The sequence below is a fragment of the Prionailurus viverrinus genome, chromosome C1 (genome assembly GCF_022837055.1).
Source record: "Prionailurus viverrinus isolate Anna chromosome C1, UM_Priviv_1.0, whole genome shotgun sequence".
In the NCBI taxonomy this organism is placed as follows: domain Eukaryota; kingdom Metazoa; phylum Chordata; class Mammalia; order Carnivora; family Felidae; genus Prionailurus; species Prionailurus viverrinus.
In genome coordinates, this window is record NC_062568.1 from 185,465,025 (window position 1) to 185,492,596 (window position 27,572).

A 27,572-nucleotide genomic window follows, 5' to 3' on the forward strand; every position below is an offset into this window, starting at 1 on the left:
CTGGTCTTCAGAGAAAAGGCCCAGTGAGTGCAGACAGAAGTGGTGATGAAGGAGCAGGCAGCCTCATAGTGGGAGGGATGGAGGGTGACAGCTATCACCTCTGGGTCCTCAGGAAGCAGCCCGTCTCTCGTTTTTGTTTCTTCTCCTTGGATGCTTGAAGATCATGGGTTACAGCCTTCCAATAAACCCCCTTTTCCTTGAGCTGGCTTGAGAGGGCTTCTTTTCTTTCTTTCTTTCTTTCTTTCTTTCTTTCTTTCTTTCTTTTTCTCTTGTCACTGATGACCTTGAACCAAGACGTGAACATTCTTTTTTTTTTTAACCTTTATTTATTTTTGAGAGACAGAGCATGAGTGGGGAAGGGGCAGAGAGCGAGAGGGAGACACAGCATCTGAAGCAGGCTCCTAAGACATGAACATTGTCTTAGGGGCACCCTAAGGGGCACCCAGGTGCCCGTAAGACATGAACATTCTATGTTAGATGTAAAGTTCCTAGTGCATTGCTTGACTCATTATTGGCAACAAAACGTGGTAGCTATCATTACCTCATTTACTCCTCAAAAGAAGCTGATAAGACAGAAAGTAAGATTATTGGGAAGATGAGGAGGGGCACCTTGGTGGCTCAGTCGATTGAGCATCCAACTTCGGTTCAGGTCATGATCTCACAGTTTGTGGGTTCAAGCCCCGCGTCGGGCTCTGTGCTGACAGCTCAGAGCCTGGAGCCTGCTTGGGATTCTGTGTCTTCCTCTCTCTCTGCCCCTCCCCTGTTCACACTCTGTCTTTCTCAAAAATAAACATTAAAAAGAAGAAGAAGAAGAAGAAGAAGAAGAAAAGAAAAATGAGGAAACCAAGGCTCACTGATGTATCCAACAAATACTACTTGAGTTCCACTGCCGGCATACTGGAGCGACAGGGTCCTAGCTTTGAAGACATCTGCGTTCTAATGGGGGAGAGGAACAACCAACAAATAAATAATCAGCAAGAAAACATCAGGCACAGATTAAGTCCAACGAAGAAAACAATTTCAAATGGCCCATGAGAGGCACTTTGGACCAGAGAAAGCCTCTCTGAGGAGGGCTGAGGCCTAAAAGACAAGACGGGGCCGAAGAACTTTGGAGTCAGAAAGGAAAGCAAGAGAAAGGCTTTATGGCAGGACTGTGTTTGGTGCATGCAGGGGACACCAACATTGCCTCCATGGGCAGAGTAGGTGAATACGGGCCGGCTCCCAGGGAGGGGGCAGGTGTTGTAAAGCAGGGGAAATGTTTGCTTTTAATTCTAAGTGCAGTGGGGACCCGTTGGGAGGATTAAAGAGCTGAGCTAGACACCCCCCGAAGATGTCTGTATCTGAATCCCCAAAACCTGTGCCTATGTTAAGGATCTTGAGATGGGGACATTATCCTGGGTCATCCAGGTGGGCCCCTCTAATCACAGCATCCTTATTAAAAGGACGCGGGGAGGGTCAGAGTCAGAGGAGCAAAGGTCAAAGTGATCCAAGGAGGGGGCATGAGCTAAGGGTGTGGGTGGCCTCTGGAAGGTGGAAAAGGCACGCAGCCCCAGCAACCCATCTCAGACTTCTCACTTCTAGAACTGTAAGATGATACATTTGGGTGTCTTAAGCCACTGAGTTTGGGGTGATTTGTTACAGCGGCCACAGGAAACTAATACAAGCAGTACGGTAGGATTTATGTTTTTTAGAAATCAGAGCGATTTTAAAACTCGCTCTGGCTGCCGTGGACTATAAAGCAGGAGGGAAGGGGGCAGACAGCTCCGGCAGGCAGGTGCCGGCGTTGCGGGGACCAGGATGACGGCAGAGCCGATGGAAGCCAGTGTTTGGAGCCAGGAGACCCTCTGGAGGTGGAAGGGAGACAACTTGCTGGTGGACCAGGCCTGGGGATCGGAGGAAAGCTGCCAACCAAATCTCTCAGGTTTTACCTCAAGCGGTCAGGTGACTAGAGGTGCTTTTTATTGATATGAGCAAGACTGGAGCTTAGATGAGATCATCCATCCAGCCTGTGGCAGACTTGGGACTGACGCCTAGATATCCGGACTCTCAGGCCCAACAGACTTGGATCTGTGAGAATAATCTTATTAAGGAAAGGAGTTTGGGGCCGGGCGGCGGGGGGCGCTGGATGGCACAGTTAAGCGTCCTGTTCTTGATTTCGGCTCAGGTCATGATCTCACGGGTTCATGAACTCGAGCCCCACGTTGGCCCCCGCACGCCCACAGTGCAAAGCCTGCTTGGGATTCTCTCTCTCCCCTCTCTCTCTGCCTACTCGGGCACGTGCATGCTCTCTCTCTCTCTCTCTCTCTCTCACACACAAACAAATAAACTTAAAAAAAAAAAAGGAAAAGAGTTTCGGATTCTTTTGGTTAACTTTCAGTTATCACTTAGTGTATTAGAGTTCTCCAGAGGAACAGAACCGATAATGTGTGTGTGTGTGTGCGCGCGTGTGTATTTTAAGGAATTGTCTCACACAATTGTGGAGGCTTAGCAAGTCCAAAATCTGCAAGGTAAGCCAGGAGGCTGGCGACCTGGGGAAGAGTTGGTGTTGCAGTTTGAGTGCCAAGGCTGACTGTTGGCAGGATTCTTTCTTGCTCAGTGGATGTCAGTCTTGGTTCTATTAAGGCCTTCAACTGATTGGATGTGGCCCACCCACACCATGAAGGGTGATCTGCTTTCCTCAGACTCCACTGGCTTAAATGTTAATCCCATGTAAAAACATCTAGAATAATGTTTGTACCATGGCCTGGCCAAGTTGACATATAAAATTAACCATCACATTTACTTTCCTTACTATTGGATATTGTGTTTTCTATCTGTATGATTAGTTCATGGTTGAAGGGAAGGGCAGAGAGCCAGCAATAACCTTGGGCCTGCCTACAGTTAGGGCTTGGAGGAGAGTAGGCAGAAGGACAAGGAACTGGGACCAGGAGGGTGGAGGGAAGCATTCCAAGAAGGAGGGGGCGTCAAGAGTTGCAGAGAGCGAGAGAAGGAGGAAGACAAAGGAGTTGCAGAGTAGGACGATTTGGAGGTTGTCCGTGACCTTGGCAATGGACCTTGCAGGGCATGAGAGGGCTGTGAAAGAGAGAAGGGCTCTTTCACACACAGGCACCGGGAAGTGGAGGCTGGAAGGGGAGCAAACAGGGAAATGATGAGCAAACACAACGTCCAATAGAAAGGAGGCCGTGGTAAGGGGTGATGGGGGAGCTACTGAGACAGAGAGGTCAGGGTGGCCCTTCTGACACAGGGGTGGGAAGCTGAGAGTGGAAGGAAGCAAGGAAGCTGTCCATCTGAAGGACTGTGCAAAGGCCCTGAGGCGAGGAAGGGCTTGCAGTGGTCGAAGAAGCCCAGCGAGGCAGAGGCTGAGAGAGCAGACAGCTGAAGCCAGAGGGATGCGGCCTTATAAGGGATGGTGTTTGGATTTGATTCCAAGTACAATGGAAAATCACTGGGAGGTTTAAACAGGGTAGTGAGTGATGGGATCTGCCTTATAATTTTTCAGGTTTTTCTCCGGCTACCGTGCGAAGCCTGTGCCGGTGGGGGGATAGAGCGGAAGCAGGGGGGATAGTAGGGGACGCTCACAATCGGCCAGGTAAGCAGCAGTAGGTGAGGAGTCCGTGCGTTTGGGCCGGGTCTGGAGGTAGACCCAACAGGATTTGCAGATGGAGTGGATGTGGGAGGGGAGAGGGGTGAGAATGAAAACAACTCCCAGTTTCCTGTTTATCAGGTTCACTGCTGTTTACCAAGAAGGGGGCATCTGGGGAGAAAGAGGTTCTGGGTAGGGATCACGAGTTTAGTGTTAGCAGAAGGAAACTGAAGGCGTCCCCTGGCTGTCTCAGCTGTCTTGACGAGGGTGGGGCCCGGGTGGCTTGAGGGGTCAACGCTGGTGGCCGAGGGCCCAGTTGAGCCTGGCTGTGGATTTGCAGCAGCCCCCGTCCCAGGTAGCTGGGGGATTGTCCTGCGGAGCTCAGCAGGAAGAGAGGCAGAGGGTTTGCCCGGGGAAGGCCAGCACCGAAATCATCACTGAGTCGTCAATATGTCAAGAACCTGAGTTAGGAGGAAGGGAGCAAGGGGTCTGGAGCAGAAGGAGGTTATGGTGGGGGGCCTGGGGGCTCTGGGAGGTGGGTCTTAGAGCCTGTGATGTCAGTGATGGAACAGTTTGGGGGCCAAGAGGGCACGGCCACGTGAGCAGGAGCCTGCAGTGAAGTGGACGAGAATATCGGCACCGTCTGGGAGGTCCAGGAGGTGACAGTGGCGCTGGCGTGGAGAAGGTCCCCAGGGTGATGCTTGAGGCTGCTGTGGAGAAGAGGACCTTGAGACCGTTGTCAAAGTCCTGTGTGAGCAAAGAAGGCACCACGGGGCCTGTGGCAGGTAACGTGGGTGAGGAGGGGCGGGGAGGGAGAGCAGCAGGAATCGAAAGGATTGGGGGCATTCGAAGGATGGTGGAGGGAGGGCCATGAAGGGAGGGTCAGGGGGAGAGGAGGCCGCTGGCACAGGCTGGCTCCTCACTCCTCGTGAGGGAGAGCCAATGGTTTTCCGGACCCCGCAGGGTGAGAGCTGTGTGTCCCAGGTGTGCGTTAGGGGAACCCCGTCTCCGTTACGACAAGATGGAGAACCTGGGAGGCTGTGTTTCTGGTGTCCCGGACACAGCCGGCCCTCTGGAAGGGATGTGGAGGGGGGAAGGGGAAAAACAGAGCTGTGCTCTTTGGGATGACCCCCTTATCCTCTCTCGCGGGGGCTCCTCACCCCCTGCCATGTCTCCCCCAACCTGCCTCTCACCCACCTCGTCAATGCTGGGGGTGGCCCACTGCTCTCAAGGTAAAGTCCCTGCTCTTTAGCCTGGTACCCAAGCCCCCCTTGGAAAATTATCGTCTACCGCCCTCCCGCCACCTCACTCTCGTCCTAAATCTCCGCACAGCAGAACTCCTTAGGTCTCCAAGGGCGCCACTGTGCATCAGGCCTCTGGACCCCCACACGCACCGCGCCCTCTGCCCGGAACACCTTTTCCATCTCATGTGCCTAGAAAATGCCAACAAGTCTTTCAAGCTTCTCTGGAGAAGCTTCTCTGACTCCCTCCAGGAGTGGTGATCACCCCTTATTTTGTGCTGTCATTTTTCCCAGTCTTCCTTGTCTTATAAATCGGTCTGTCCCACTAGTCCCGGAGCCCCTCAGGAAGACAGACACTGTGACGTTCGTGTCTCCACCCTCCATCACCAGCCTGGTGCCTGGGATACAATCACACTCAGTTAATATTTAATGCACTAGAGGACAAACTCATAGCTCATTACAAGAGCCAGCGTGTACTAAGTACTTGCTATAATTCCTAGCACTGTGCTAAGCTCTTTAAATCCATCACTTTTGGGGCGCCTGGGTGGCTCAGTCGGTTGAGCATCTGACTTCAGCTCAGGTCATGATCTCGGGACTTGGGAGTTCAAGCCCCACAACGGGCTCTGTGCTGATAGCTCAGAGCCTGGAGCCTCCTTCGAGTTCTGTGTCTCCCTCTCTCTCTGCCCCTCTCCCCGCTCACACTCTGTCTCTCAAAAATGAATAAATGTTAAAAATAAAATAAAATAAATCCATCACTTTATATTAGCCCCACGAGAAGGGTAGTGTAGATACTGTCCTTATACCCATTTTATAGATGAAGGGACTGAGCCTCAGGGAGGCGAAGTGACTTGCGCCAAGAACGTTGAGCTAGTTGGTGGTAGAAATGGGCTTTGAACTCAGGGCTAACCGAGCTAATCGCTAATGCGATCAAGCATTATCCTATATTGCCCCCATGAAAGAGAGAATAACAAGATCGCAGAGATTAACAGGGTCGGGGAGACTAAGGCTTGTGGGGGAGTCTGTGATAAATTGATATTAACAAAGTCAGTTTTGTGTGTGTGTGTAACACGGATGGCCACGGTCACTGTTGGTTGCCTGCCCAGAAGCCCATTGTCCCTTCTTCAGTGCAACAGAGTTCTGCTTTTGTCCATGAACACTCTTCCCCACATAGTCCTGATTGGTCTAAGCTGATAGCATCATCCTTCTTGTCTGCAATTGGTTCACTGGTGGACATGTGATCCGGTTCGCTTAATTAAAGAAAATTGTGGTCAATATATGTAACACAGAATATACCATTTTAAGCATTTTAAAATGCCAGTTAACTCTTTAAAAACAGACTGCTGGACTTGTTGCTGGACTTAGTGGGGAAAGATGTGGTGCCTGGAGCTCTTGCAGCCATCTTGTGATCAGGAGGGCAGTAGCTGTGGTGCTGAGGATGACAGAATGAGAATATAGGAAAGAATCTGATTCTCGATGTGGTTGCTGAGCTGCTGGATCATTCCTACCTCTGCCCTTCTTGATAGATGAGATAATAAACCACCCTGCTGTCTAAGCTTTTTTGAGCTGGTCTTCTGTTACTTGTAGCTGAAGGTATACTGGTAAGGTGACAACCCCGCTGGGAGAACAGTTCTCACCTGGTAAAGGATGACGTAAACTATAAGGAACTTTGCTGATCTCTAGGAGCTACAGCCCAGGCCTGGATCCACTGACCTTTGGTCTTCTAATGAGAAGGGTGATCTTGGTTTGGGTAAGGAATGATAATGACCTGAGATGTCATCTGAATCAGCTGGCAGGATCTACAAAAGGCACAATCCTAGCTGTCCGGAGGTTCAGTTCACCAAACATCAGTTAGGTATGTCCGTGGTGCTGGGGGCCTCAGGATGAATCAGACACAGGTTTTGCCCATAAGAGGCTCACAGTGCAGTGGGAGAGACAATCACAGGCCAGTGATGAGTGATGTATAGGTCTACACAAGGTCCAGAGCCTGACGTGCAAGGTGGCTGGGTAAAACTTCATGAGGGCATTTTGAAAGACAACAAGAGAAAACGTCAGAGAGAAAAAAAGCATTTCTTGGAAGAATGGACAACATATGCAAATTCGGGACAACCTGGCTCCCTCGGGGAAAATTATAAGTCATTTAGCGTAATGGCAACCGGGCTGGCCACCTACAGGCCATATGTCTCTGGGCAAATTACTTGATGTTTCTGAGGCTCAGAACTCACATTTATAAGAGAAAAAGAAAAAAAAAAAAAAGGAAAAGCAAATGGCTGCAAAATTAGGCAACAGAATATATATGCAAAGCACAGGGCTTGGCATATATTAGGTGCACAAGAAATGCTCTTTATTTTCGTCACATGGTTCTAATTCATTATCTTCCCTGACCCAGGTGGTTTTCTTCCCTTTCTCACTCATTCCTGAGCCTAGTAGTGAGGCCCCCCAACTCCCGCAGACTTTTCCTCAGGCAGGAAACCCGAGCCCACGGCCTGGCCTAAGACATCTTCTAGGGCTGGATGGTTTGTGTGATTCCTTCTCTTCTCTCTCTTTTTTCCCCTAAATGCAACAAAATAAAACCAAACAAAAAGCCCAACGCCTGGCGTGGCTTGTCAGGGAGTTATGCAAGTGTGTAAAAAAATAAAATAAAATAAACACTGCGTTTTCGGCATTTGGGGCTGTTTGATTAGGCACGGAGCAGAGCCAAGGGCCGGTGAGACATAGGGAAAGCTCAGGGCAGAGTGGACAGGGGAGCGGCTTTGAGAGGGAGCTGGGGGTGGGGGCAGGAGGAACTTGGAAATGGCTGTTTGCCTCTTGCAAACTTGGCAAGGCTGTGGCTGAATGAGCCCAGCCACTGGGCATTTGGGACCCAACTGCTCCACATTCTTTGGCCATTCACCATCCCTGTTCCCTGGCCACCAGGACACTCCAGGGGTCATTCCATCTATTCCCCTGTCACTGTAAAAGACCCTGCACCCTTGTGTCAATAGTTAGGGCTCCCGCCTCCCGTCCTGAGGAGATCCCACAGCCTGTCTTGATTACTCACCACCCCTATCCGTGTCCCCAACCTCCCCCCCCCCCCCGCCATCAGTATAGCTTTTCTGCTCTAACTTAACTCCTGCTAACTACAGTTTTAGCCCATTTTCCTTTAACCAGTCTGAAATGAAGCTGGAGAACAGCTGTTTGCCGCCCCAAGACGTGAGTCTCCCTCCCTCCCTTCATCAGGCTTGACTTCAACATCATGTGGGTCCCTGCGGGTGTCCGCAGCCCTTCAAGACACTCCACAGGCATTCACAGCTCCCCCGCCACTTACCAGGCTGTTGTAGCTTTCGTTTCACTGAACCCTCAAAACAGATGAGGCTCAGAGAGGTTAAGTCACTTAGGTAGGGCCACACAGCTGGTAAGTGATGGAGCAGGGGGTTGACTCTGGGTTTTATTTCAGAATTCCCCCCCACTCTTCGGCAGCATGTCCGTGTGGAGGCGTCCTCGCCCGGATTTACCAGAATCTCACAGCCTCACATTTCCTCTGAACTGGGAAGATGCTCTGAAGACTCTACCCTGAGAGGAGGAGGGCGTGGCCAGGACCACGGGCCCTGTCGAGCCTGTTCCTTGTCACTTTCTAGATTCCTGATAGGGAAACTGAGGTTTCGAGAGGCTCTCAGACCCAGTTCTGACCCCCACGATGCCTGGAGCTGCGGCGGGTGCTGCGGCTGCGTGGAATCCCCAGGGTGCGGGGCGTGGGGAGGGGAGGAGGCAAGGGCAGAGGGTCTGCGCCAGGCCCCAGAGGACGTGTGCCGCGGCCAGCCCCGCGCTCCACGCGCAGCGCCCCGGCTGCGGGCAAGCGCTTGCGGGAGGGGGCTACGGACTCCCGGGCCTGGCACTCCAGTCCGTTTTTTGCTGCGGATCCCGGCAAGGGGGGCCGGCTCGGGGGGTGGGACTGCAAAGGGGGGGGGATTCCCTCCCTCGTGCGAGCGGAGGACTGGCCCCTCTCCGGGCTGGGAGCTCCGGCCTAGCGGAGGCGCGACGGAGAGCACCCAGCGCCGGACGGAGAGCAGGGAGCGGACCGCCAGAGTGGGGCTTTGCGGAGAGCGAGGGCCGGACCGAGCCTCCCCAAAGGACCGATGCGCCGGGTGGGGCGCTGGCCCCGGAGGGCGTGAGCCGCCCGCAGATTGAGCAACTTGGGAACGCGCGGGCGGAGCGCGGGCGAGCCGGGCGCCCAGGACAGTCCTGCGGCGGGCGGGCGGGTGAGCCGGCCGCGCCCTCGCCCCTCCCGGGCCTGCCCCCGCCGCGGCTGGCAGCGCGGAGGTGAGTGCCCCCGGAGCTGCCCCGTCCTTCTCCCTGGCGCCCCCTTTCCCGGGACCCGGGGCGCCGCGGGCCGTGCCGTCGGGGCTCCGCCGAGCTGAGTGCGGGGGGTGGGGGCGGGGGGCGACAGCGAAGGGAAGGGGACTTCTGACTGCTGTCGGGTCGGAGGGCGGGAGAGGGCACCTCCTGGAGCCGCTCCTGCTTGTCCCGCCACCTCCGTCATCCCTCAAGCCAACGCGCAGCCCCCTCCCGGTTGCTGCCCGGGGTTCCCCTCAACCCCGCAGCCCCCGGTGACCGTCTTCACTCGAATCTCATCCCATCTGACTCTGACTCTGAAACTGACCGAAGCTGATCGTTCTGGATTCCCCAAACCCATTCGCCCTATTCACCCCTCCTCCCCAAGCCAGAAGTTCTCGATCCCCTGGTGTCATCGCCTCGGATCCCCCTGAATCCCATGGCCCCCGGTTCCCCCCCCCCCCCCCAGTCCCGCAGCCCGGGTCCGGGTCCGACGTGGCAGGCAGCTAGCACGGCCTCCGCCAGTGCCCTGCGAGGTGGCGCGACTCCCTGACCCACGCGGGTCGGGCGCTGAGGGACGGGGGTACTGCTTGGTCGGGGAGAGGTGGGGGCTGTGTTCGCCCGGGGTTCAAAGGAGGGCAAAGACGGATTCTGGGCGCGGGCGCTTGGGGGCAGGGCTTTTCTTGTGAAACTGGCCCCTTGGACTTGGAGAGTCCTCTTGGATTTGGGGGGACAGCCAGAGGTCCGCCTCCCCTCCCCCTGCACCTGCTGGGCCTCTCCCGGATAGTGGGGAGGGAAGAAGAATTTGCGCGCGTGGGGCGCAGATGGAGGGACGTGAAGGAGCCTTTCCCCAATGCCCTCGGTGTTGGGGGGTGGGGGGCGGCCCCAGCACCTGGCTTGGCTCCGGCCGACACGCTAATCCCGACAGGTCGGGCAGGCACGTACTTGGTCCCGCCCCCCGCCCAGCAATGCTTCTGCCCCCGCCCGCCAGCCGCGAAACTCTCCACCCGTAGCCGGTCCCGGGGAGGGTTAATGAGAAATTATCGGGATGGTTTACATTTTTGGGTCTGTATCCGGCCCCGGACGGAGTACCAATTTATCCTGATAGTGTTACAGGCAAGAAGGTGAATGTGACTCCAACCTTATGGGGGCACCGAGTCCCCGCCCTCAGCTCCATCCCCGGCTGTGTTCCCCTCCGCAGCCTGTGCCCTTCTCTGGCGAGACCACCTAACAGGGAGGGCACCGCCTCTCTCCTGGGTCTCCCGCCCCAGCTCTGCCTCTGCCGCCAGTTCCTTCCCCACCTCCGGGGTCAGCTCCCTGTCCCTTGCCTCGCCCTCCAGACACCCAGTCCTAAGGTTGGTAGCCCTGAGACCCGTAACCTGTCTGGACCAGAAAAAAAAATGGGAGTAATTCTACTTCCTTCCTAGAGTTGTGCTCAGTGAATGAGGGCCTAGCGCATGGCAGGTGGTGCAGGTACCTGATGAATGTGAGCCTTTCACCCTGACCCTGGCTGAGACAAAATGCCCTTCCTTCCCCCCCTCCCCCCCCCCCCCCGGGGTGCCTGAGACCTTGATTACTGCCAGCAGTTCCCATCGCTGGCTCTGCCCATCCAGGGTAGTCTGTGTGTGTCCACTGCCCTTGAGGGTAGGGGGGTAGGATGGGCAGGGGCTGGCTGGAGCTAGCTGGATGCACCCACCTGTGATCTTCTGGGGCTGGGTTCTACCGTGTTTTCAGTCTGAGACCTGTCCAGCTTTAAAAATTGCATTTCACATACGATTCTGAATTTTCAGCTTCTCTTTTTAAAAACATCAGAAGGTCTGACCATATGAAACCATTATTTCTGCCCATCGACAATCAATCAACTGAAAGTGCTTGAACTTTTTCCCATCCAGTGATAGGTGAGGGAGGCCAGTGTCCTTTGCTCCAGTGAAATTCCGATGTGGATCGTCCTGCCCGTTTTCCAGCTGAGATCGTGGTTCCATAGTGATTCAGGTGGGAGAGGGCCAGGGTGAGCATGGCAAGAGCCAGGCTGAAAGCTAAGCCAGAGTGGGGGTGGGGGGTGGGGGCGGGGAGGATTGAAGGGAATAGAAGGAAAGTAGAGGCAGGGCAAGGAAGGGAGCTGACCTTTGCCGAGCACCAAGCCCGATGTGCCAGGCACCGAGCCAGGCAGACACAGGAGATGCATAGGAGACCTTTCCTGCTCGTAGGACCCCATCGATACTGATCGCAGAGTGAGACCCAGGATTTAACACCAGTTGATCTGCGTGGCCTTCTCCTGCAGTGTTTGTCCGGCGTAAGGACCCACGGCACCCCGAGCATGTATCTGCCAGGGGTCCCAGGACCTCACTTCCACACATGCCTCAATTAAAAGTTAACCCTGCCATGCTGAGTGATCGCATTGGGGCCAAGGCAACTGACCATAAAGATCCAAAAATGGAGATTGCGTAACAGTGCTCAGCATCGTGGTTGGGATCCAGATGATACCAAAACAAAATGAAACGCCCGTCTCGCTCTTTAGATGACCATTGGCGTGTCGACACAAAATTGTGTCTTCTTGGTCACAGAAAATACAACAGCTCTGAGCGAGCCGTTCTGAGCAGCGGCGTGCATTAACTCGTTTAAGCCATGAAAAACAACCACCCTCTTGCAGATAAGGACACTGAGGCGACCGCCCAGTCCCACCTGCGGTAACCGCTAACACATAGCGTGGCCAATACGGTGATCTGACTTCCGCCCTTAACCATCGTATGTTCTACGGGCCAACCTCTGGCTGAAGACCCCAGTTCGATAAGCTCAGCCGGATGACGGTGATTTGTAGGCGATGGAAGTGTGTGGTGGGGGCTGGGGAGCATGGGAGGCTCTGGCAGTTCACGCAGGGAGTACTGGAGGGGCATGTAGGGGCTGGCATTTGGGGGTGGCTGGGGGCGTCTCCCCTGGCTCCGGCTGCAGCGCCAGGTGGGACCCGTCAGCCTCGTGTAAACACTTCTCCGGGCAGCTTAACCACTTGAGTGTGACTGGCCTTCAAAGCCGGGCGGGAGAGGCCGAGGAGGGAGGTGCTGAACTCCCTCGTGGGATAATGATTTATCTCCCATGCAGGTGGGCTCACTGGGGCCTCCCTGAGAGGCGAAGGGGAAAGGGACTGGGATGGGGTGGGCGGGGCACTGCCACTCTAGCATTTCAGATTTCTCATTCGTAAGCCAAAAACTCAGCCAACTCTCAGGGCAAGCCTGTGAAATAGGCATCTTTGTCCCCATTCTATAGATGAGGAAACTGAGGTTCAGGGAGGCTCAGTGACTCGTTCAGAGGCATCCAACCAGCAGACGGGAGGGCAGTGCTTCCCTGGCATCTCCAAAGCTTCCTGAAGGCTCGCTGTTTCCTTCTATCCCTGGGTGAGCGTGGGTGGGTCCGCACCAAAGTGTTCAGGGCAGTGCTCGGGCAGACCTCTCTGCTGGGAGAATGTGTGGGAGCGCGCGATCCTGAGCGTGAAGCGGGGTTTTCGGCCTCGGACTCCCCGGTCGGGCTCCAGACACATTTCACTGGGGAGGGACCAGCTCCCCCTGCCCCCATCACCCGGCCAGCGGGTCCAGAGACCTGGCTCTCGCTGGGCTGGGGGATTATCCCCATTCTCTGTGTCTCTGGCCAGGGCGGGCATCGCTGCCTCTTTTATCCTCTCACAAAGGCCAGGCCCGCAGGGCCTGCTGTGTCAGAGTTTCTGTGGCCGGGGGAAGCCTTACTTCCTTTTCTCCCGCCAAGCCCAGAGGGCCACGCAGAGTCTGCCAGCTTGTCGGGGGCCACTGCTCTAGCCCCACAGGTGAAAGGCACAGGGGTGACTCAGCACTGGGAAGAGAGGGCTGAGGGGTCCCTTACAGAAGGACAGAGAGAGCTCCTCTTCTAGAGAGAGGCGATGGCTGCAGCATGACGTCTGTAGGATAGACCTAAAGAAGGACTTCCAGTTAGAGCCGGGCCAACATTGGGCAGGGGTGGGGCCAGCTAGTTCCCAGTGATCCACAGATTTGATCTGTCTACCATATTCCAGCTGCTTGGGTAGCCGGCTCCAGTCCCAGGTTAGGGGACTCTGCAAACTTCCTGGGAGAAGGGGCAGATTCCTTCTACAGGGGTGCCAGGTGGGTAGCTTGTAACATTCAACCATTCTGAGTTCTCACAGTCTCCTGGCTAAGGAGAGCCACAGGGGAGGGTAGGAGGTATAAACTGGGGGGGACCGCGTGGTTCCCCAGAATTAACCTTTCTTTCTCCTCCCCTACCAGGTTGGTTTTTGGAGGCGTCCCTGCTGAAGTGACAAAGAGTTCTCCCACGTGACACCCCAAGGTGCCTTTGAGGAACACTCTCTGGACCTCCCTATGGGCTGATGAAGAAGTTGCCTCCCCACGCCCTCTCTGTCCCCAGCTGAGATTATGGTGGATTTGGGATACGGCCCAGGCCTGGGCCTCCTGCTGCTGACCCAACCTCGCAGGCGTTAGCAAGAGCCCTGCACTGTCCACCCCCCCTCCCCAGAGACCACCCCTCCTACCAGGGGCCTGGAGTTGGCGAGTGACTATGCGGCTTGGGCTGTGTGTGGTGGCCCTGTTTCTGAGCTGGATGCATCTCGCTGCCGGCAGCCGGGGGATCAAGGGGAAGAGGCAGAGGCGGAGTGAGTAATGGAGCGGGGCCGGACCACCGCTGGCCTTGGGAGCGGGCGGGGGCCGCCTGGGGACTAGAGGGCCATCGGTGGTTTCCTTCTCTGATGACCATTGCAGATTCTACTTGTCTGTCGCCACTTCGTACTTTTCTCAGTAGATTATCCTGCTTGTGGATTATCCAGCTTGTGGATTGATTTGGGGGAGATTACCCACTCTGCAGATTACCCATGTTGTCTGTTTTCCCCTTTGTAGACTCTGCTTTCTAGATTAACCTCTCTCTTGTGAGGATCCAGTTTGTGGATTATGCCCCTTTGACATACCACCAGCTTTGTGTGGTATCCATGGAGATGTGTCCCCTACCGCTGTGGCCTGGGGTTCATGGTCCTCTCCTCACCGACAGGAGTTCAGGGCTCTTTTCTTTGAGTCTTGGCTGGAGTGCAGCCCTCAACCCCTTGGGGCCAGGAACTCTGCTCAGCTTGGGCAACGGCTTTCCCTGCCCAGATCACCGGGCAGAGACAGTGGAGCACGGAGGCTCGTGAGACTATCCACTCCCGTGGTTTTTAACTCTGCCCGGTGGGATTCAGGGAGCCGCACGGGGGGCTGAAAGGGAGACAGTGGGAAGGCGTCTGGCCCCACTGCCCACCCAACCAGAGTGCCTCACTCTTCCCTGCTTTCGGTAAGATTCCACGTAAGATGTCACTGGAAAGAAGGGTCCTCCCAGTTTAAAAACTAAACCGAACTAAATTCTATTATTGTACAGATGGGGAAACCGAGGCTAGGACACGGGAGGAGATAATAGGCCTAAAGACACAGGGTCGGTATTGGAACGTAATTAGTTCCCATGAGCCCAGTCTTCCTAAAAACAGAGCTTGATGGAAATCGCGACTGACTGGGCAGTCCTGAGAGCCCTCGGGCTTCAGCCTGGCTCCAGCAACGGGGGACCCGTACCTGCCCAGTATGTAGTGGGAGTGGCCACTGTGTGTATGGGACCGTGCCAGGGAGAAGGAGGAGGCCGATGTTACAGACCCCAAGGCCTGTCCCTCATAAAAGATGCCACGCCCCCAGGCCGGAGGCTCCACAGAAATGTGGCACAACCAGACGGAGGCCCACGAGTAAAGGTGGAAAGGCAGTGGAGATTTGTCGGGCCTCTGCGGGAGCGGCCAAGGCCAGAACCCAGCCCAGGGAGAGAAGCTCAGAGAATTGGTGAAGCTGAAAATCCCCAGCTTAACAAACAATTAGAGACGGTTAGGTTTAATCAGCAGCGAGGCCTTGATTTTCCTCCCTTCCTCTCTGTTGCGGCCAGCGTTTTGGACTCCATGGGCCAGATGCGGTTTAGCGGTTCATAACCAGTCTCCTCTGTTTCCAAGATGGGAGAGACAGAGAGAGAGAGAGAGAGAGAGAGCAAACGGGAGGGAGGGACGACTCGTGCTCCCGCGACGCACACTGGCGGTCACGCTTCCCGCTCACAAGCAGAGCCACGCATCCCCCACCTCCAGGGGGGGTCGAAGCCAGGGGTCGAAGAGCTGGGTTCAAGACTTTTGTACAGAAAAAAAATAAGTGAATAAAAAGCACTGGCCTGAGCCTGCAGAAAGGGCTCGGTCCCTGCAAAGGGCCATCAAATGCAGCAATTTGGGTGGGTCTACTTTTTTTTTTTTTAAATGTTTATTTATTTTTGAGAGAGAAAGCGTGAGTGGGGGCAGGGCAGAGAGAGACGGAGACACGGAATCCCAAGCAGAGTCCAGGCTCCGAGCTGTCAGCACACAGCCCGACACGGGGCTCGAACTCACAAACTGTGAGATCGTGACCTGAGCCGAGGTCAGACGCTCAACTGACTGAGCCACCCAGGCGCCCCTAGTCTATGTGAGATTTTATTCATATCTATTTATGTGTCGTGAGCTCTTTGTAAAACACCAAGCTCTGTATAGACTTTGGGATGCACGTCACTGTTATGTAAACAACGTGTGGGCCATCTTGCGCTCGGGTTTTCAGGGTTGAGGGGAGGGAAGAAAGAGGCCCAAGATGTGGTGTGTGGCTACCCTGGCCTCCTAACCACTGGACGGCAGAGGAGGCTGGCTGGCTGTGCTGTGAGCCTCTGGTCTGTCGACTCTGCCATCATCTGTAACTGCGTGTCAGTAGGGCTGTTAGAAGCCACCCCATGCGGCTCTGATCTGGAGGCACACACCAGTTTTGGGTCCAGAAATGGCTGGTCGCATGTCTGATGGTCTCCCTGCCTGGAGGGGGAGAAACTGAGCAAAGTGCTCTTCAGTTGTGAGTTACGAACCCTGGCAGATCAACTTCCTCCTCTCCTGTTCGCCGAGGACGCATCCCCTCCCTGAACCCCGTCTTCACTCACTCCGCCTCTTGTCTTCTCGCCCTCTCCGGAATGCCTTCCCGCCTGGATTTTGTGCCCCTCACCCTGCCCTCATGTCCTCACTACTCCTGGCATTGAGGGCTCCTTCCCCTTACTGAGACCCTTCTCCTAACTGATTCCTGGGCCCCTTGCTTAGTCCTGCTCCCATGAAGCCCCCATTCCTTCACTGAATCCTGACTCCCCCATCCAACCCCATCCAGACTTTGTGGGGAAGTGAGATCAGGGGAGACTTCCCGGAGGAGACGACTTTCGTTCTGAGGCTTGAAAGAGTTACTCAGGCTCAGGAAGTGGCAGAGAATGTTCCAGGAAGAAGGACCGATTTGAGCAAAGACACGCAGGTGTGAAATAGTGTGATGTGGCCAGACCCCCCCCCCCCAAAAAAATAGTTGTGGATGGCTGAGGGGTAGTGTTGAGAAATGAGGAGGGTAGGATCAGCTCAGGGAAGCTTTCCAGGCCAAGTGGAGAAATTAATAAGGCCAGATGGGTCTCAATTCTGCTGGTAATAGGGAGCCATTGAGGGATGTTGGGCAGGGGTGTTTTGGCTTTAGGAATATCAACTTGCAGGGGTTTTACACAAGGATGAAAGAGCCACACAGGCCGCAGGGGAATGGCGGGGGGAGGGCACAGCCTTGCCTTCCTGGCCTGGGGAAGCGGGCTTCACTGAGGACTTGGGGGAGGGCAGGCAGAGCCGTGGGAGAGGGTTTTGTGAAGAGGTTGGGAAGCAGGCTCCATCCCTACTCCGAGTGCCCTCCACTTCATCCAGCCCACCCAGCCTCCTCAGCCAGGCTGCGGCCCTCCAAGGCTGCCTCCCCCGTATGCCTCCCTCCATCGTAGGCAAAGGGTCCTTTCGTATGGTGAATCTGGCCATGCCCTTCTTCGGTCACCTTCCCTGCCAATAGGAAAAAGCCCTATGTTCCATTCTGTGAATGCACTAGGATGTTCGGTGCCTCAGAGCCTTTGCACAGGCCGTTCCTCCTGTCTGGCACACCCTCTTCACCTAGCCGGCTGGGTAAGGGAGTGCCTTTCATTACTCATCCACTTACACGGTGCTAGCCAGCCCTGCCTGCCGCATCCCTGGGTGGGCCTTTGTTTATATCTCCAGGTCCCCAGCTCCTAGCACTTCTGGGCACGTGTTAGGTGTGCCATAAACGTCTGGGGAATGAACGAGCCTCGGTTTTTCCCTTTGAATCATTACGTGCCCCCCAACACCCACCGTCTTCCGGGGACCCCCCCTCTCCCCTACACAGACCCCCCTCCCTATGGCTGTCCATTGCCCCACTGCCCGTGCATTTGTCTCACTGAGCCGAGAACAGCGTTGGGTTCCTATCCTTCCTGACCAGCATCCCTTTCCTCGTTGAACTTCCCAGCTTCTCTCTGAGCCCCTCCTCCTCTGCTGGCCTGTGAAGCAAGCGAGGCCAGGCTGCTCAGCCTCTGCCCGGGAATGCCTCTACTTCCACGGTGGAACCACGGATGCCCACGGCTTCCACGGACAGATCCCCGGGTTCTCTTCCCCGCTCCGCAGCTGATTTCTTGAAGGAGATGGCTCTCCTTCCTCTGCTCCTCCACCGCTGCCCTCTGCCCTCGCCCCCACCAGGGGCGCCAACCCCTGTCCTCTGCTGCCTCGTTATCTGACACCTCAGCAGCCAGGGTCCTGCCCAGGGTGCTCTCCTCTTGGCTTCCACTGAGTTAGGTCCCTACCTGTCCGGTTGCCCCTTCGCAGCCTCCTAGCCGCCCTTCTTTTCTTCTGTCCCTCCCTTAACTTCCTAATTCCTCCTCTCACCCTCTGTGCCCACTGTCCGCTGCCTCATGGGCCCCCATGCCTTCGGGACTGTTTTCGTGCCAAGGACTCCGCATCGAGGTCTCCAGCCAAGGTGTTTTTTCTCTCGAGCTCCAGAGCTACGGGCTCGACTCCCTCATAGACACCTTCCCCCGGATGCCCCACGGGAACCACAACCGCAACCCATCCAAAACCCGACTATGCATCATCTCCCCCACCCAAACCTGCTCCTCTTCCTGCGGTCCCTCTCTCGGTGAAGGGCCAACAGCCACCCTGTCACGCAAGCCCAACACCTGGGAGTCACCCTCGGCTTGCACTTTCCCCAGCCTCTCGGCCCCACGTCCAGCCCATCACCTGGTCTGGTTGCTTCTCCCACCTGAATATCTTACCTATGTCTGCTCCTTTGCATCTTCTTGGTTCAGCTGTGTCTCTTGGAGCTGAGGAGTCTTCCTGCCTCCAGATTGCCGTCCCCGCAACCCTGCCTCCATACCGCACAGTGATCCTGACCACGTCTCCGATTTTAAAGCCCCCAGTAATTCCTCACTGCCTGTAGGGCAGTGTCCAAACTCCTGCGTACAGGTTTAAGACCCTTCCTCATCTGGGCCTGCTTCCCTCTCCAACTTTCTGTCTTACTCCTCCCTCCATGGTCCACCACCCCCCCCCCCCGATGCTGATTTCAGACCCCGAGTGCTCCACGCTTTCTCTTGCTGTGTCATTGAGAGATCCGAAGAGACATGCACACAGAGGTTTGTTGTTGGTTGAATGCAAGGAGGATCGCAGTATTCTGAGGGGCCTTTTGCAAATCTGTCCTTAACAAAAGTGACAAGGACGGAATGAATGAGCATGGGGACATAGCTATAGTGGCCGGCAAATGGGACACCTGGATCAGTTCAGTTATTGAAACCCAGGCAAGATGGGGTGCCTGGGTGGCTCAGTCGGTTAAGCCTCCGACTTCGGCTCAGGTCATAATCTCGTGGTTCACAAGTTCGAGCCCCGCGTCAGGCTCTGTGCCGACAGCTCAGAGCCTGGAGCCTGCTTCGGATTCTGTGTCTCCCTCGCTCTCTGCCCCTCCCCCGCTCATGCTCTGTCTCTCTCTTTCTCAAAAATAAATAAACATTAAAAAATTAAACAACAACAAAAAAGAAACCCAGGCAAGAGTAGAGGGAACATTCATTTCAGCAATGTATTCAGTAAGAATCTTGCATAACAGAGGATGTAATGTCTTGGGGGTAGAAGCAGTACCTAAAATCTGCAGTACCTTATTAATTTGTAACACAGCCGAATAAAGACTCAAAGTGGAAGAGTAGTCCCCAGGGCTCCCGCGTAACGCCAATGCAACATGTGAGTATTTTTGCTCTTAGAAGAACTAAACCAAGAACAATATTAATTGTTAAGTGCACTGGTCGATTAACACTGACTCTATGCAACTAAATTCTATACTTAAAAAAAAACAACAACAATCGACTCCTACTTCTGGTCCCCACGTCACCCGGCGTGGTCCTGCCCTTGGCCTTCCTAAACTTCGTTCCCTCTGCCTGGAGCACGTGCGGGCCGCGAAGCCTTGGCCAAGTCCCGTCACTTCTCCAGGTCCTCCCCCGTAAAAACGAGGATGATAACATAATAACAGCACCTGCTTCATGGATTGTGCGACTTAAGTGAGTGAACACTCGATGACCTCTGAGGACAGATTCAGTTCTGGACGCTTGGTAGTTAGCGGCCGTTGCCGTGGTTACGGCGTTGTTACATGGCTGTGTTCGTCATGGTCTTTTTGGCTCCTTCTGCTCGCCTTCTTAACTCCAACTCATTCTCCTGTTCTGAAATCAGGGATCGCTCTTCCCAGCAGCCCTCCAGAGTGGACGTCCTCACGTCCCTCTCCGGTGGTGGCAAGGGAGGCACACTAGACACTGTGTTTCGCCCCGGGTCACAGGCTGGGGACTTGGCTCCAGCTCTAGGCGACTCGGAAGCCTGAGCTGGGGGTCCACTATGCTGTGTGTAGTGGCAGTGGTCCCGCCATCTGTTCTGATCCTCCCGGCCCTCCGTCTGCAGCCCGTGTCTCCAGCCCCTCGCTGCAGGCTGGGTCCTAAGTGGCTCATAACCTCTCTCCCTGTCCCCTTCTCCACCTGCGTGCCTTCCCATGGAGTGAGCCTCCTTTAGTGACCAGCCACACTGTTCTGCCACCTACCCTAGCGCTTACCCCAGACTCCTCCCCCCTGTTGGTCACTTCCGCCTACATGTTATAGTCCCTAAGCTTCTCTCAAATCTGTTTCTCTCCATCTCCAACTGGGCAGAATTTTCTTTCAGACATTCTCATCTTCCTCACCTGGATGAGCTGGTCCACTTCCTTCCAAATGGCCCTTCAGTCTCTGGTCTCCACCCACGCTGCCGGAGGAACCTTCCAACGTACAAATCAGCCCGGGTCCTGCACCTTGCCGATAGCTTCCTCCTGTCTAATCAGCTCGGAGAAATGTCCCAGGAAAAACTCTGCAAAACAAGGGTTCTGTGGCCAAAATGTTTGGGAAACAAAGTTTCCTCTGTCCCCCTCCTAGGGAGCCACTGCACAGTTTGAATAAAAGGGTTGAAGACGCCCTACAGTAAAGAATCCTGTTTAGACCCGTGGGACCCAGCAGTTCTCGGTCTTACCTGACGTAGTGGCCTTTTCTCCACAGCCTTTGACGAACATCTAGGGGAGAACATGGTCCCAGGAATGCTCTTTGGGAAACGCTGCCTGGCAGGATCAAGTTCAAATTCCTTACCGTGATATCGAAAGCTCTTATCTTTCGCCATCCCCCTCCCTACCCCTCCTGCACCCCAAATTATCTGCAATTCCCCTGGCTGTTTTACACCTCTGTGGTCCTGTTCCTAGAAGGCCGTGATCTCTACTTCCTAATGGACAAATCTCTACGGATTCTTCAAGAGTCGGCCCAAATGGCGCCTCCTTTGTGACTCCTTCCCTCTCTTCTTTTTGGGGTCACTATCGCCAGGCCTGCGGCTGTCAGCATTTGCCCGTCTGCAGGTCTGTCGGCACTACCGAAAGATGAGTTTGGAGGGTCAGGCGACCTCGTGTCCAGGCCCCTGAGGCTCACACTGCACAGGGTACTTGGGAGGGGCTCGGGGAGTGTTGGTTAAACAAGTCCATAAAGGAATGACATCGAAGGTTTGAGACCCCCGTGCGGGGGCTGGAGATCACACTGCCTCAAAGGATGGCCAGGGTTTCTCAACCTCAGCATCAGTGCCATTTTGAACCAATTTCTTGCGGGGGCCACTCCGTGCATTATAGGATGTTTCGTGGCATCCCTGGCCTCTCTCCATACCGGTAACAACGCCCCTCCCCGGAGTGACAGGTCCCTAGACGTTGCTACATATCCCCTGGGGAGCAAAATCGTCTCTGGTTGAGGCCACTGTTCTGGACATAGTTATTCTAGTTGTTTTCCTGTCTCTGACCAGATGATCCTTTGCTCAGATGGCTTAACCCATTGTCCTTCTTGACCTTAAACCTTTCTCAAGGCTCAAAAATACCCGCCTTCCATACCTGAGCCTTCGTACCTGAGGCTGAACCTTGCTTCCTCTGGGGAGGGGAGGGGTAGGTTCTGGGAAGCGCGCGGCTTCAGCAGCTTCTCCCGGAAGGGTAGAGCAAGCCCGGAGAGCGAGCCTGTGTTGTGCCTGGAGCTAGAGAGACACTTAGGGTGGACGAGGGCGCTTGCTTCAGGCATCTGTGCTAGTTCCCTTGAGAGATGACGCTGGGGAGGTTTACAAAGCAGTCTTAAAATGTTTATTCATTTTCGAGAAAGAGAGACAGAGCGTGAGCGGGGGAGGGGCGGAGAGAGGGGGAGACACAGAATCGGAAGCCCTGAGCTGTCAGCACAGAGCCCGACGTGGGGCTCGAACCCACGACCCGTGAGCTCATGACCTGAGCCGAAGTCGGACGCTTACCCGACTGAGCCACCCAGGCGCCCCCATGACACCGTCTTAAAGAGGTGCCATCCTGGCATGTGCCTCCTGAGAAGCACAGTCATTGCGCGGGAAGAAACCCCAGTCTACTCACTTCCCAACCGTGTAGGGGCCTGGGAAAGACGGTGGCCTCGCCTACAGCCCCTCCTTCCCCCTGTCCCACCCTTGCAGTCAGTGCCGAGGGGAGCCAGGCCTGTGCCAAAGGTTGTGAGCTCTGCTCGGAAGTCAACGGCTGCCTCAAGTGCTCGCCCAAGCTGTTCATCCTGCTGGAGAGGAACGACATCCGCCAGGTGGGCGTGTGCTTGCCCTCCTGCCCTCCTGGCTACTTCGACGCCCGCAACCCCGACATGAACAAGTGCATCAGTGAGTGTGGGGAGGGCTGGAGAAGGCTCTGGCCCCCGGGGGGAGGGTGCTTCGGACCGTTGGTGGCCGGCAGGAGGAGTAGAGGGGACACCGAGGGGTGGGGGGCAGGGATGAGGCTCCTGATTCAAGTATCCAGCTGCCAGCCAGACATCTCAGAGGGTCCATTCTCCTCTCCGGCTCAGGGGGTCCACCTCAGAACCACATCTCCTGCCTCCAGACGTGCACCCACCTGCACTCCCGCAGGGTCCTGAGCCACTCACACCACCGACCGGAGAGCCGGCCTCTCGGCCTCTCGCTGTGACGCCTCCGGTCCATCCCATAACCACATGGTGCCCGCCACCTCCCCTCTCTCTCCATCCTCACTTCCATGGTCTCACCCAGGCTCCTCCTGGCACGTCTCCTCTGGAATATTGCAGGAGCTTGTTTATCTGTCCTCCAACCCCACCCTCCCTCCACACCACAGCCAGAAAGCCGGGTGCTTCTGAGACGTATGTCCTTTCCCAGGACACTCCTGCTTGAACCCCCGCCCCGGGCTCCCCTGACTGCGGGGAAATTCAAGCCTCCCCTGCCTCCGCCCAGGTCTTCTCTCTGGCTGGGGTCCGCTCTATCAGCTGCAGCTCCGCGTGCTCTAAGGCACAGCCCGGCCCACCTCTGTTCAGGCTCACGGTGGCACCCTGGGGGACAGGCAGGGAACACACTCTGGTGACCAATGCCAGTGCGCCTCCCAGTTGGTCAGTGCCTCGGAGTTTAGAACGCATTTCCGGACCTCCTATCAGTCGAGCCTCACAACAGCCTTTGGAGGGAGGTGGGACCTAAGTGACAGGGGTCCTTCTTTTGGATGACAACGGTGAGGCCTGGAGGGGGAAATGACGGCCCCGAGATCGGCCCTGGGTTCTAATCTCAACTCTGCTTCTCACTCGTTGTGCAACATCGGGATTTTGCAGCCTCTCAAATCCTCATCTTTCAAATGGGAGTGGTAGTTTTTACCCCCCTAGGGTTGTCATCAGAGGCATATAGAAAGCCCTAGATGTCTGGCGCTCTGTAAGTGGTACCTGCTGTTGTCTTTACTGTATTTCACCTGCGACCAAACCCAGGAATCAGCAAGAGAGGAGGGAGGCTAGCGGAAGAAACAGAGATAAAGCCAAGAGCCCAGGCGGCACAGAGGAAGGGTGGGGTGGGGTGGGGTGGGGTGGGGAGCTTGTGAGGCTAGAGGTGGGGCCCTGGGGCTGCCCTCTTGGTCCTTGGGGTATTTGGGGTAGGAGTTCCTGGCTGTGCCAGCTCCTGGGAAACTGGCAGCCCCAGCTTCAGGTGCCAGAGACTGGGAGGAAGTTAGTCCTGCCCACCATCTGGGAAGGGAGAGATTGTGAAAGGCCCTGCCTACTTTCAGCCCTGCAGCCCCCCCACCCCCCACTTCCCCAGAGGAGGGAGAGCTGGCAGGAGGGGATGGGGAGGGACCCAGGAGTCCAGCCGGGGTGGTTCTTGGAACCAGGCCTTACAGGGGGAGAGGAATTTGCCCTGGGATCTCTCCTCTCCCCGCCCCCCTCCAAGCAGAGTCCTTTCGCAGGGCAGGAGGGGAACCAGAGCGTGGGATGTTGTGGGGGCAACGGAGAGAGGAAACCGTTGTATCCCTCCGTTCGACTCTGACCCTCTGACCGGGTGGCCCTCTAGGGTGCCACGACACGCTGGGACCCTTCTCTCTCGTCCCCACTGATCCCACAAGGTGTCCTGCCCTCCTCCTCTGAAAACAGCTGTCTGGGGCCTCACCTTGGTTCCAGGGCCTGGTGTGGGGTTTGGGGTGGAGTTAGCTGACTGTCCCTGGCAGACCCGAAGAGTGGCCACTTCGGCTTGCTCTCCCCACCCCGCCCTTGCCTTCCCTCCCACAGTCATGGCAGCTCTAGGCCAGAGTCCTGCCCTCGGGGAAGTGGGGGGGGGGGTGTCTGCCCTGGAGGGGGGGCTTTGGGGATGGGAGATGAATCAGAGGGCCCCCATCTGGTCCTCTCCTCAGAGTGCAAGATTGAGCACTGCGAGGCCTGCTTCAGCCACAACTTCTGCACCAAGTGTAAGGAGAGCTTATACCTGCACAAGGGCCGCTGCTATCCAGCCTGTCCCGAGGGCTCGGCGGCTGCCAACAGCACCATGGAGTGCAGTAGTCCTGGTGAGTTTGCTGGGAGCTGCGGGCAGAGGGTGCGGGACCCCAGGGGAGGGGCGCGCAGGGTGGTGTGGGGGGCAGGGCAAGCCTGGGCTTGGGGGGGGCATGCAGCAAAGCTTACCCCCCCACACACACACACACCCACGACCCTGTGGGGTTTCTCTGCCCTCTGCACTGAAGATGCCTCCAGGCACAGAGCAGGTGGGGGAGACTCCCGTGGAGAATTCTGGGTTGGGGGGGGGAGGAGGTGTGACCCTCCCCCCCCTTCTCTCCCTCTTCCCTCGCTTCCTGCCAGCACAATGTGAAATGAGTGAGTGGTCCCTGTGGGGGCCGTGCTCCAAGAAGAAGAGGCTGTGCGGCTTCCGGAGGGGCTCTGAGGAGCGGACACGGAGGGTGCTCCACGCCCCCGGGGGAGACCACGCTGCCTGCTCCGACACCAAGGAGACCCGCAGGTGCACAGTGCGGAGGACACCCTGTCCTGAGGGTGAGCTGCGGCCTCGGCCTCCCCAGGGCTGGGAGTCAGGGACCGCCACGGAGGTGCGGCCGCTTCCGCCTCCTGCCCGTCGCCCAGGGCCAGATGGGAACCCCAACTCCGGGTGCCAGGTCCCGGCAGAGAGCAGTCCCCAGGACTCTGTGTGGTGGGAGCTGGGACCTTCAGTGTCCACATCCCTCCAGTTTCCCCATCTCTTGGGAGCCAGCAGAGGTTTGGCACCGGAAGGACCCTCGGAGGTCAGATGGGGGCACAGAAGGGGATGCTAAGACCCAGAGAGGTGCGGTGATGTGACCAAGGTCACACAGGCAGTAGGCGGCAATGATGGGGCAGCTGGCCCTGGGGGCAGGGGAGTCGGGGGCTGTCCTGCTTGTCCTGAGAGCTGCACCGAACATCTTGGCCCACTGGGGCCCGAGGTCTGAGGAGGTCACAAGGATGAGGAGGGCGTCTGGTTCGTCGAGGGGTGGAGGGTGAGAGGCTCCCAGACCCCCGTCTCTGTGCCCATGTTGCAGGGTCCTCGGAAGTAGCCGCCAGTCAGAGGAAGCCTTGAGGTCCCCAGCTGCCTAAAGGCAGCGACTCCAGCCCCCCTGCTTCCCCCGCCCTGCTTCCTCACCACCCCCCCCCCCCAAGAGCCCTCGGCCATGCCCAGGGCCGCCTCGCTTGCTGTGGGACATCCTTTGTTGACTCTTCCTGCTGTTGGGGTTGCAGGGCAGAAGAGGAGGAAAGGTGGCCAGGGCCGGCGGGAGAACGCCAACAGGAACCTGAGCAGGAAGGAGAGCAAGGAGGCGGGCGCCGGCTCCCGGAGACGCAAGGGCCAGCAGCAGCCGCAGCACCAGGGGACAGCGGGGCCGGTCACGCCTGCAGGGCTCACCTAGGGGCCTAGGGACATTCTTCAGCCTCCAGGCCCGTGCAGAAAGAGTCCAGCGCTGCTCTGTGTGATGAAAGCTTTACTGAACTGGAGCGCTGGGGGCACAGCGTTCACACGCTCTCCATACGTATACGGACACACAAACACACACACACACACACACACACAAGGGTCCATGGCCAAACATGCAACCAGCGTACATGTGTGCATCCGTGCGCGCGCGCGCACACACACACACACACACACACACACAATCGAGGCCACCGGATGACACTTTTATCTCCCGGACATCACCGTGTGAACAGGGTGGGGAGGTGGAGGGGTCACCTCTGCCTGGCAGAGGGCCCAGCGTCACAGACTTGGTTTGCGATGCTCCCAAGGGACATGTCAGAGAGACTATTTCCCCGCGTGCAAGCCCAAACAGAGTGGAGCCTTCTGGAGGAGCTGATAGGATCAGTCCAGGGTGGCAGACAGGAACCAAAGCTCAAGGCCTGTTCAGCATCTCCAGCTGTGTGACTTTATCATTGGAGAGTATTGTTACACACCCATGATCCGTGTCAGGGCTGCCCCGACTCTGAAAACTGCTTAAAAGTTTATTTCAAATTAAAAACAAAACCAAATGACAACAGTAGCCACAGGCAGCACGTTCCTTTTCAGGGTCCAGGGGTTGGTGGGGTACACGGGAGCAGGAAGGAACAGGGCTGAGTTTTGAAGAGATCCCCTAATGGCCTTCTGGATGGAGGGTCCAGAGCAGGAAGAAAACTTTGGGGATACTCTGAGGGTGATAACCAGCTTCTCTACATCCTTATTACTCAGAGTGTGGTCTGCGGACCAGCATCAACGTCATCACCGGGCGGCCCGTTAGAAGTGGGAGTCTCGGGTCACATCCCAGACCTGACGAACCAGAATCTGCGGTGTAACAAGGTTCCAGGTCCCTGGCGTGCACATTCAAGTTTAAGAAGTACTGCTCTGATTACCTCTGCGGACGGAACCAAGGTCCTGGCCACCTGGCCGCGGGAAGGGTTCTGGTCGGCCGTGCAGGAAGACTTGCCATCTGGGAGAGGTAGACTGCATCCTGGGGGGGTTAGTGGCACCCTAGGGGGCAGGGATGCCCAGGTTCTCTGGGATGGTTGGAAACCCTTGGATCCCAAAGACAGAACGGTGGGTAGAATGACCTCTTGTGGCATCCCCAAGTGTCCACTGTCAGCCTAGTGGGCCCCGGGCCCCGGACTCAGTGTTTGGTTTCCAGGGGGAACCAGGCAGGGACCTTGCCCTCACAGAAGGAGAGGTTGGTAGGGGTGACAGTCACGGACCAAGGGATCCTTCCGATAAGTGTGTAATCACAAATGGGTGGAGTTGAGGCCAGTCAACCCCTGGCACGTACACATAGCTATGAAAGTGAATTAAGGTGAATCGAAATAAGACTTTATCTCAGGGAAGCTTTTCAGAGAAGGTGGTATTTGAGTCAAGCTCTGACAAGTAGGAGTTAAGACAGAGAAGGAATGGCGTTCTAGACCAGTGCTGTACGATAGAAATATCATATGAGCCACTGATGTCATTAAAAAGTTTTCTAGTGACCACGCTTAACGAGTAAAAAGAAACAGGCGAAGTTAATTTTTATCATGTCTTTTATTTAACCAAATAGATGCTAAAATGTTACCTCTTTAACATGTAATCAGCATAAAAATGATTAACAACATCTTTTACATTTTCTTTTTCAAACTAAGTCTTCACCACTCTGTGTATGTTTACACTGCACAGCGTATCTTAATTTGGACACGGAATTCTCACCGGAAATACTTGATTTGTATTTAGATTTCAGAAAAATTGAAAAGTA

General features: G+C 56.0%; 1 protein-coding gene across 4 annotated transcripts; it reads left to right on the plus strand.

The window, feature by feature from the left end:
• The first annotated feature begins 4,176 nt into the window (after nt 1-4,176).
• Nucleotides 4,177-26,366, plus strand: RSPO1 (R-spondin 1). 4 transcript variants are annotated; one of them, XM_047871477.1, is made up of 6 exons: nt 4,177-4,368; nt 13,398-13,780; nt 22,037-22,228; nt 24,234-24,383; nt 24,673-24,861; nt 25,576-26,366. In XM_047871477.1, the coding sequence occupies exons 2-6, from the start codon at nt 13,687-13,689 to the stop codon at nt 25,740-25,742; spliced, it is 792 nt and encodes a 263-aa protein (XP_047727433.1). In that variant the 5' UTR covers nt 4,177-4,368; nt 13,398-13,686; the 3' UTR covers nt 25,743-26,366. The 4 variants fall into 4 exon arrangements, with proteins under 4 accessions (XP_047727433.1, XP_047727432.1, XP_047727434.1 ...); XM_047871476.1 differs by lacking the exon at nt 4,177-4,368 and adding an exon at nt 8,839-9,120; XM_047871478.1 differs by lacking the exon at nt 4,177-4,368 and adding an exon at nt 12,406-12,521.
• The last annotated feature ends 1,206 nt before the right edge of the window (nt 26,367-27,572 follow it).

What these genes read in the sequence shown, in the direction of transcription:
- RSPO1 (XM_047871477.1), top strand. Translation starts at nt 13,687, where the DNA reads ATGCGGCTTGGGCTGTGTGTGGTGGCCCTGTTTCTGAGCTGGATGCAT. An exon ending in CATGGAGTGCAGTAGTCCTG is followed by an intron (nt 24,384 to 24,672) that starts GTGAGTTTGCTG and finishes GCTTCCTGCCAG; the next exon opens with CACAATGTGAAATGAGTGAG. An exon ending in GAGGACACCCTGTCCTGAGG is followed by an intron (nt 24,862 to 25,575) that starts GTGAGCTGCGGC and finishes TTGGGGTTGCAG; the next exon opens with GGCAGAAGAGGAGGAAAGGT.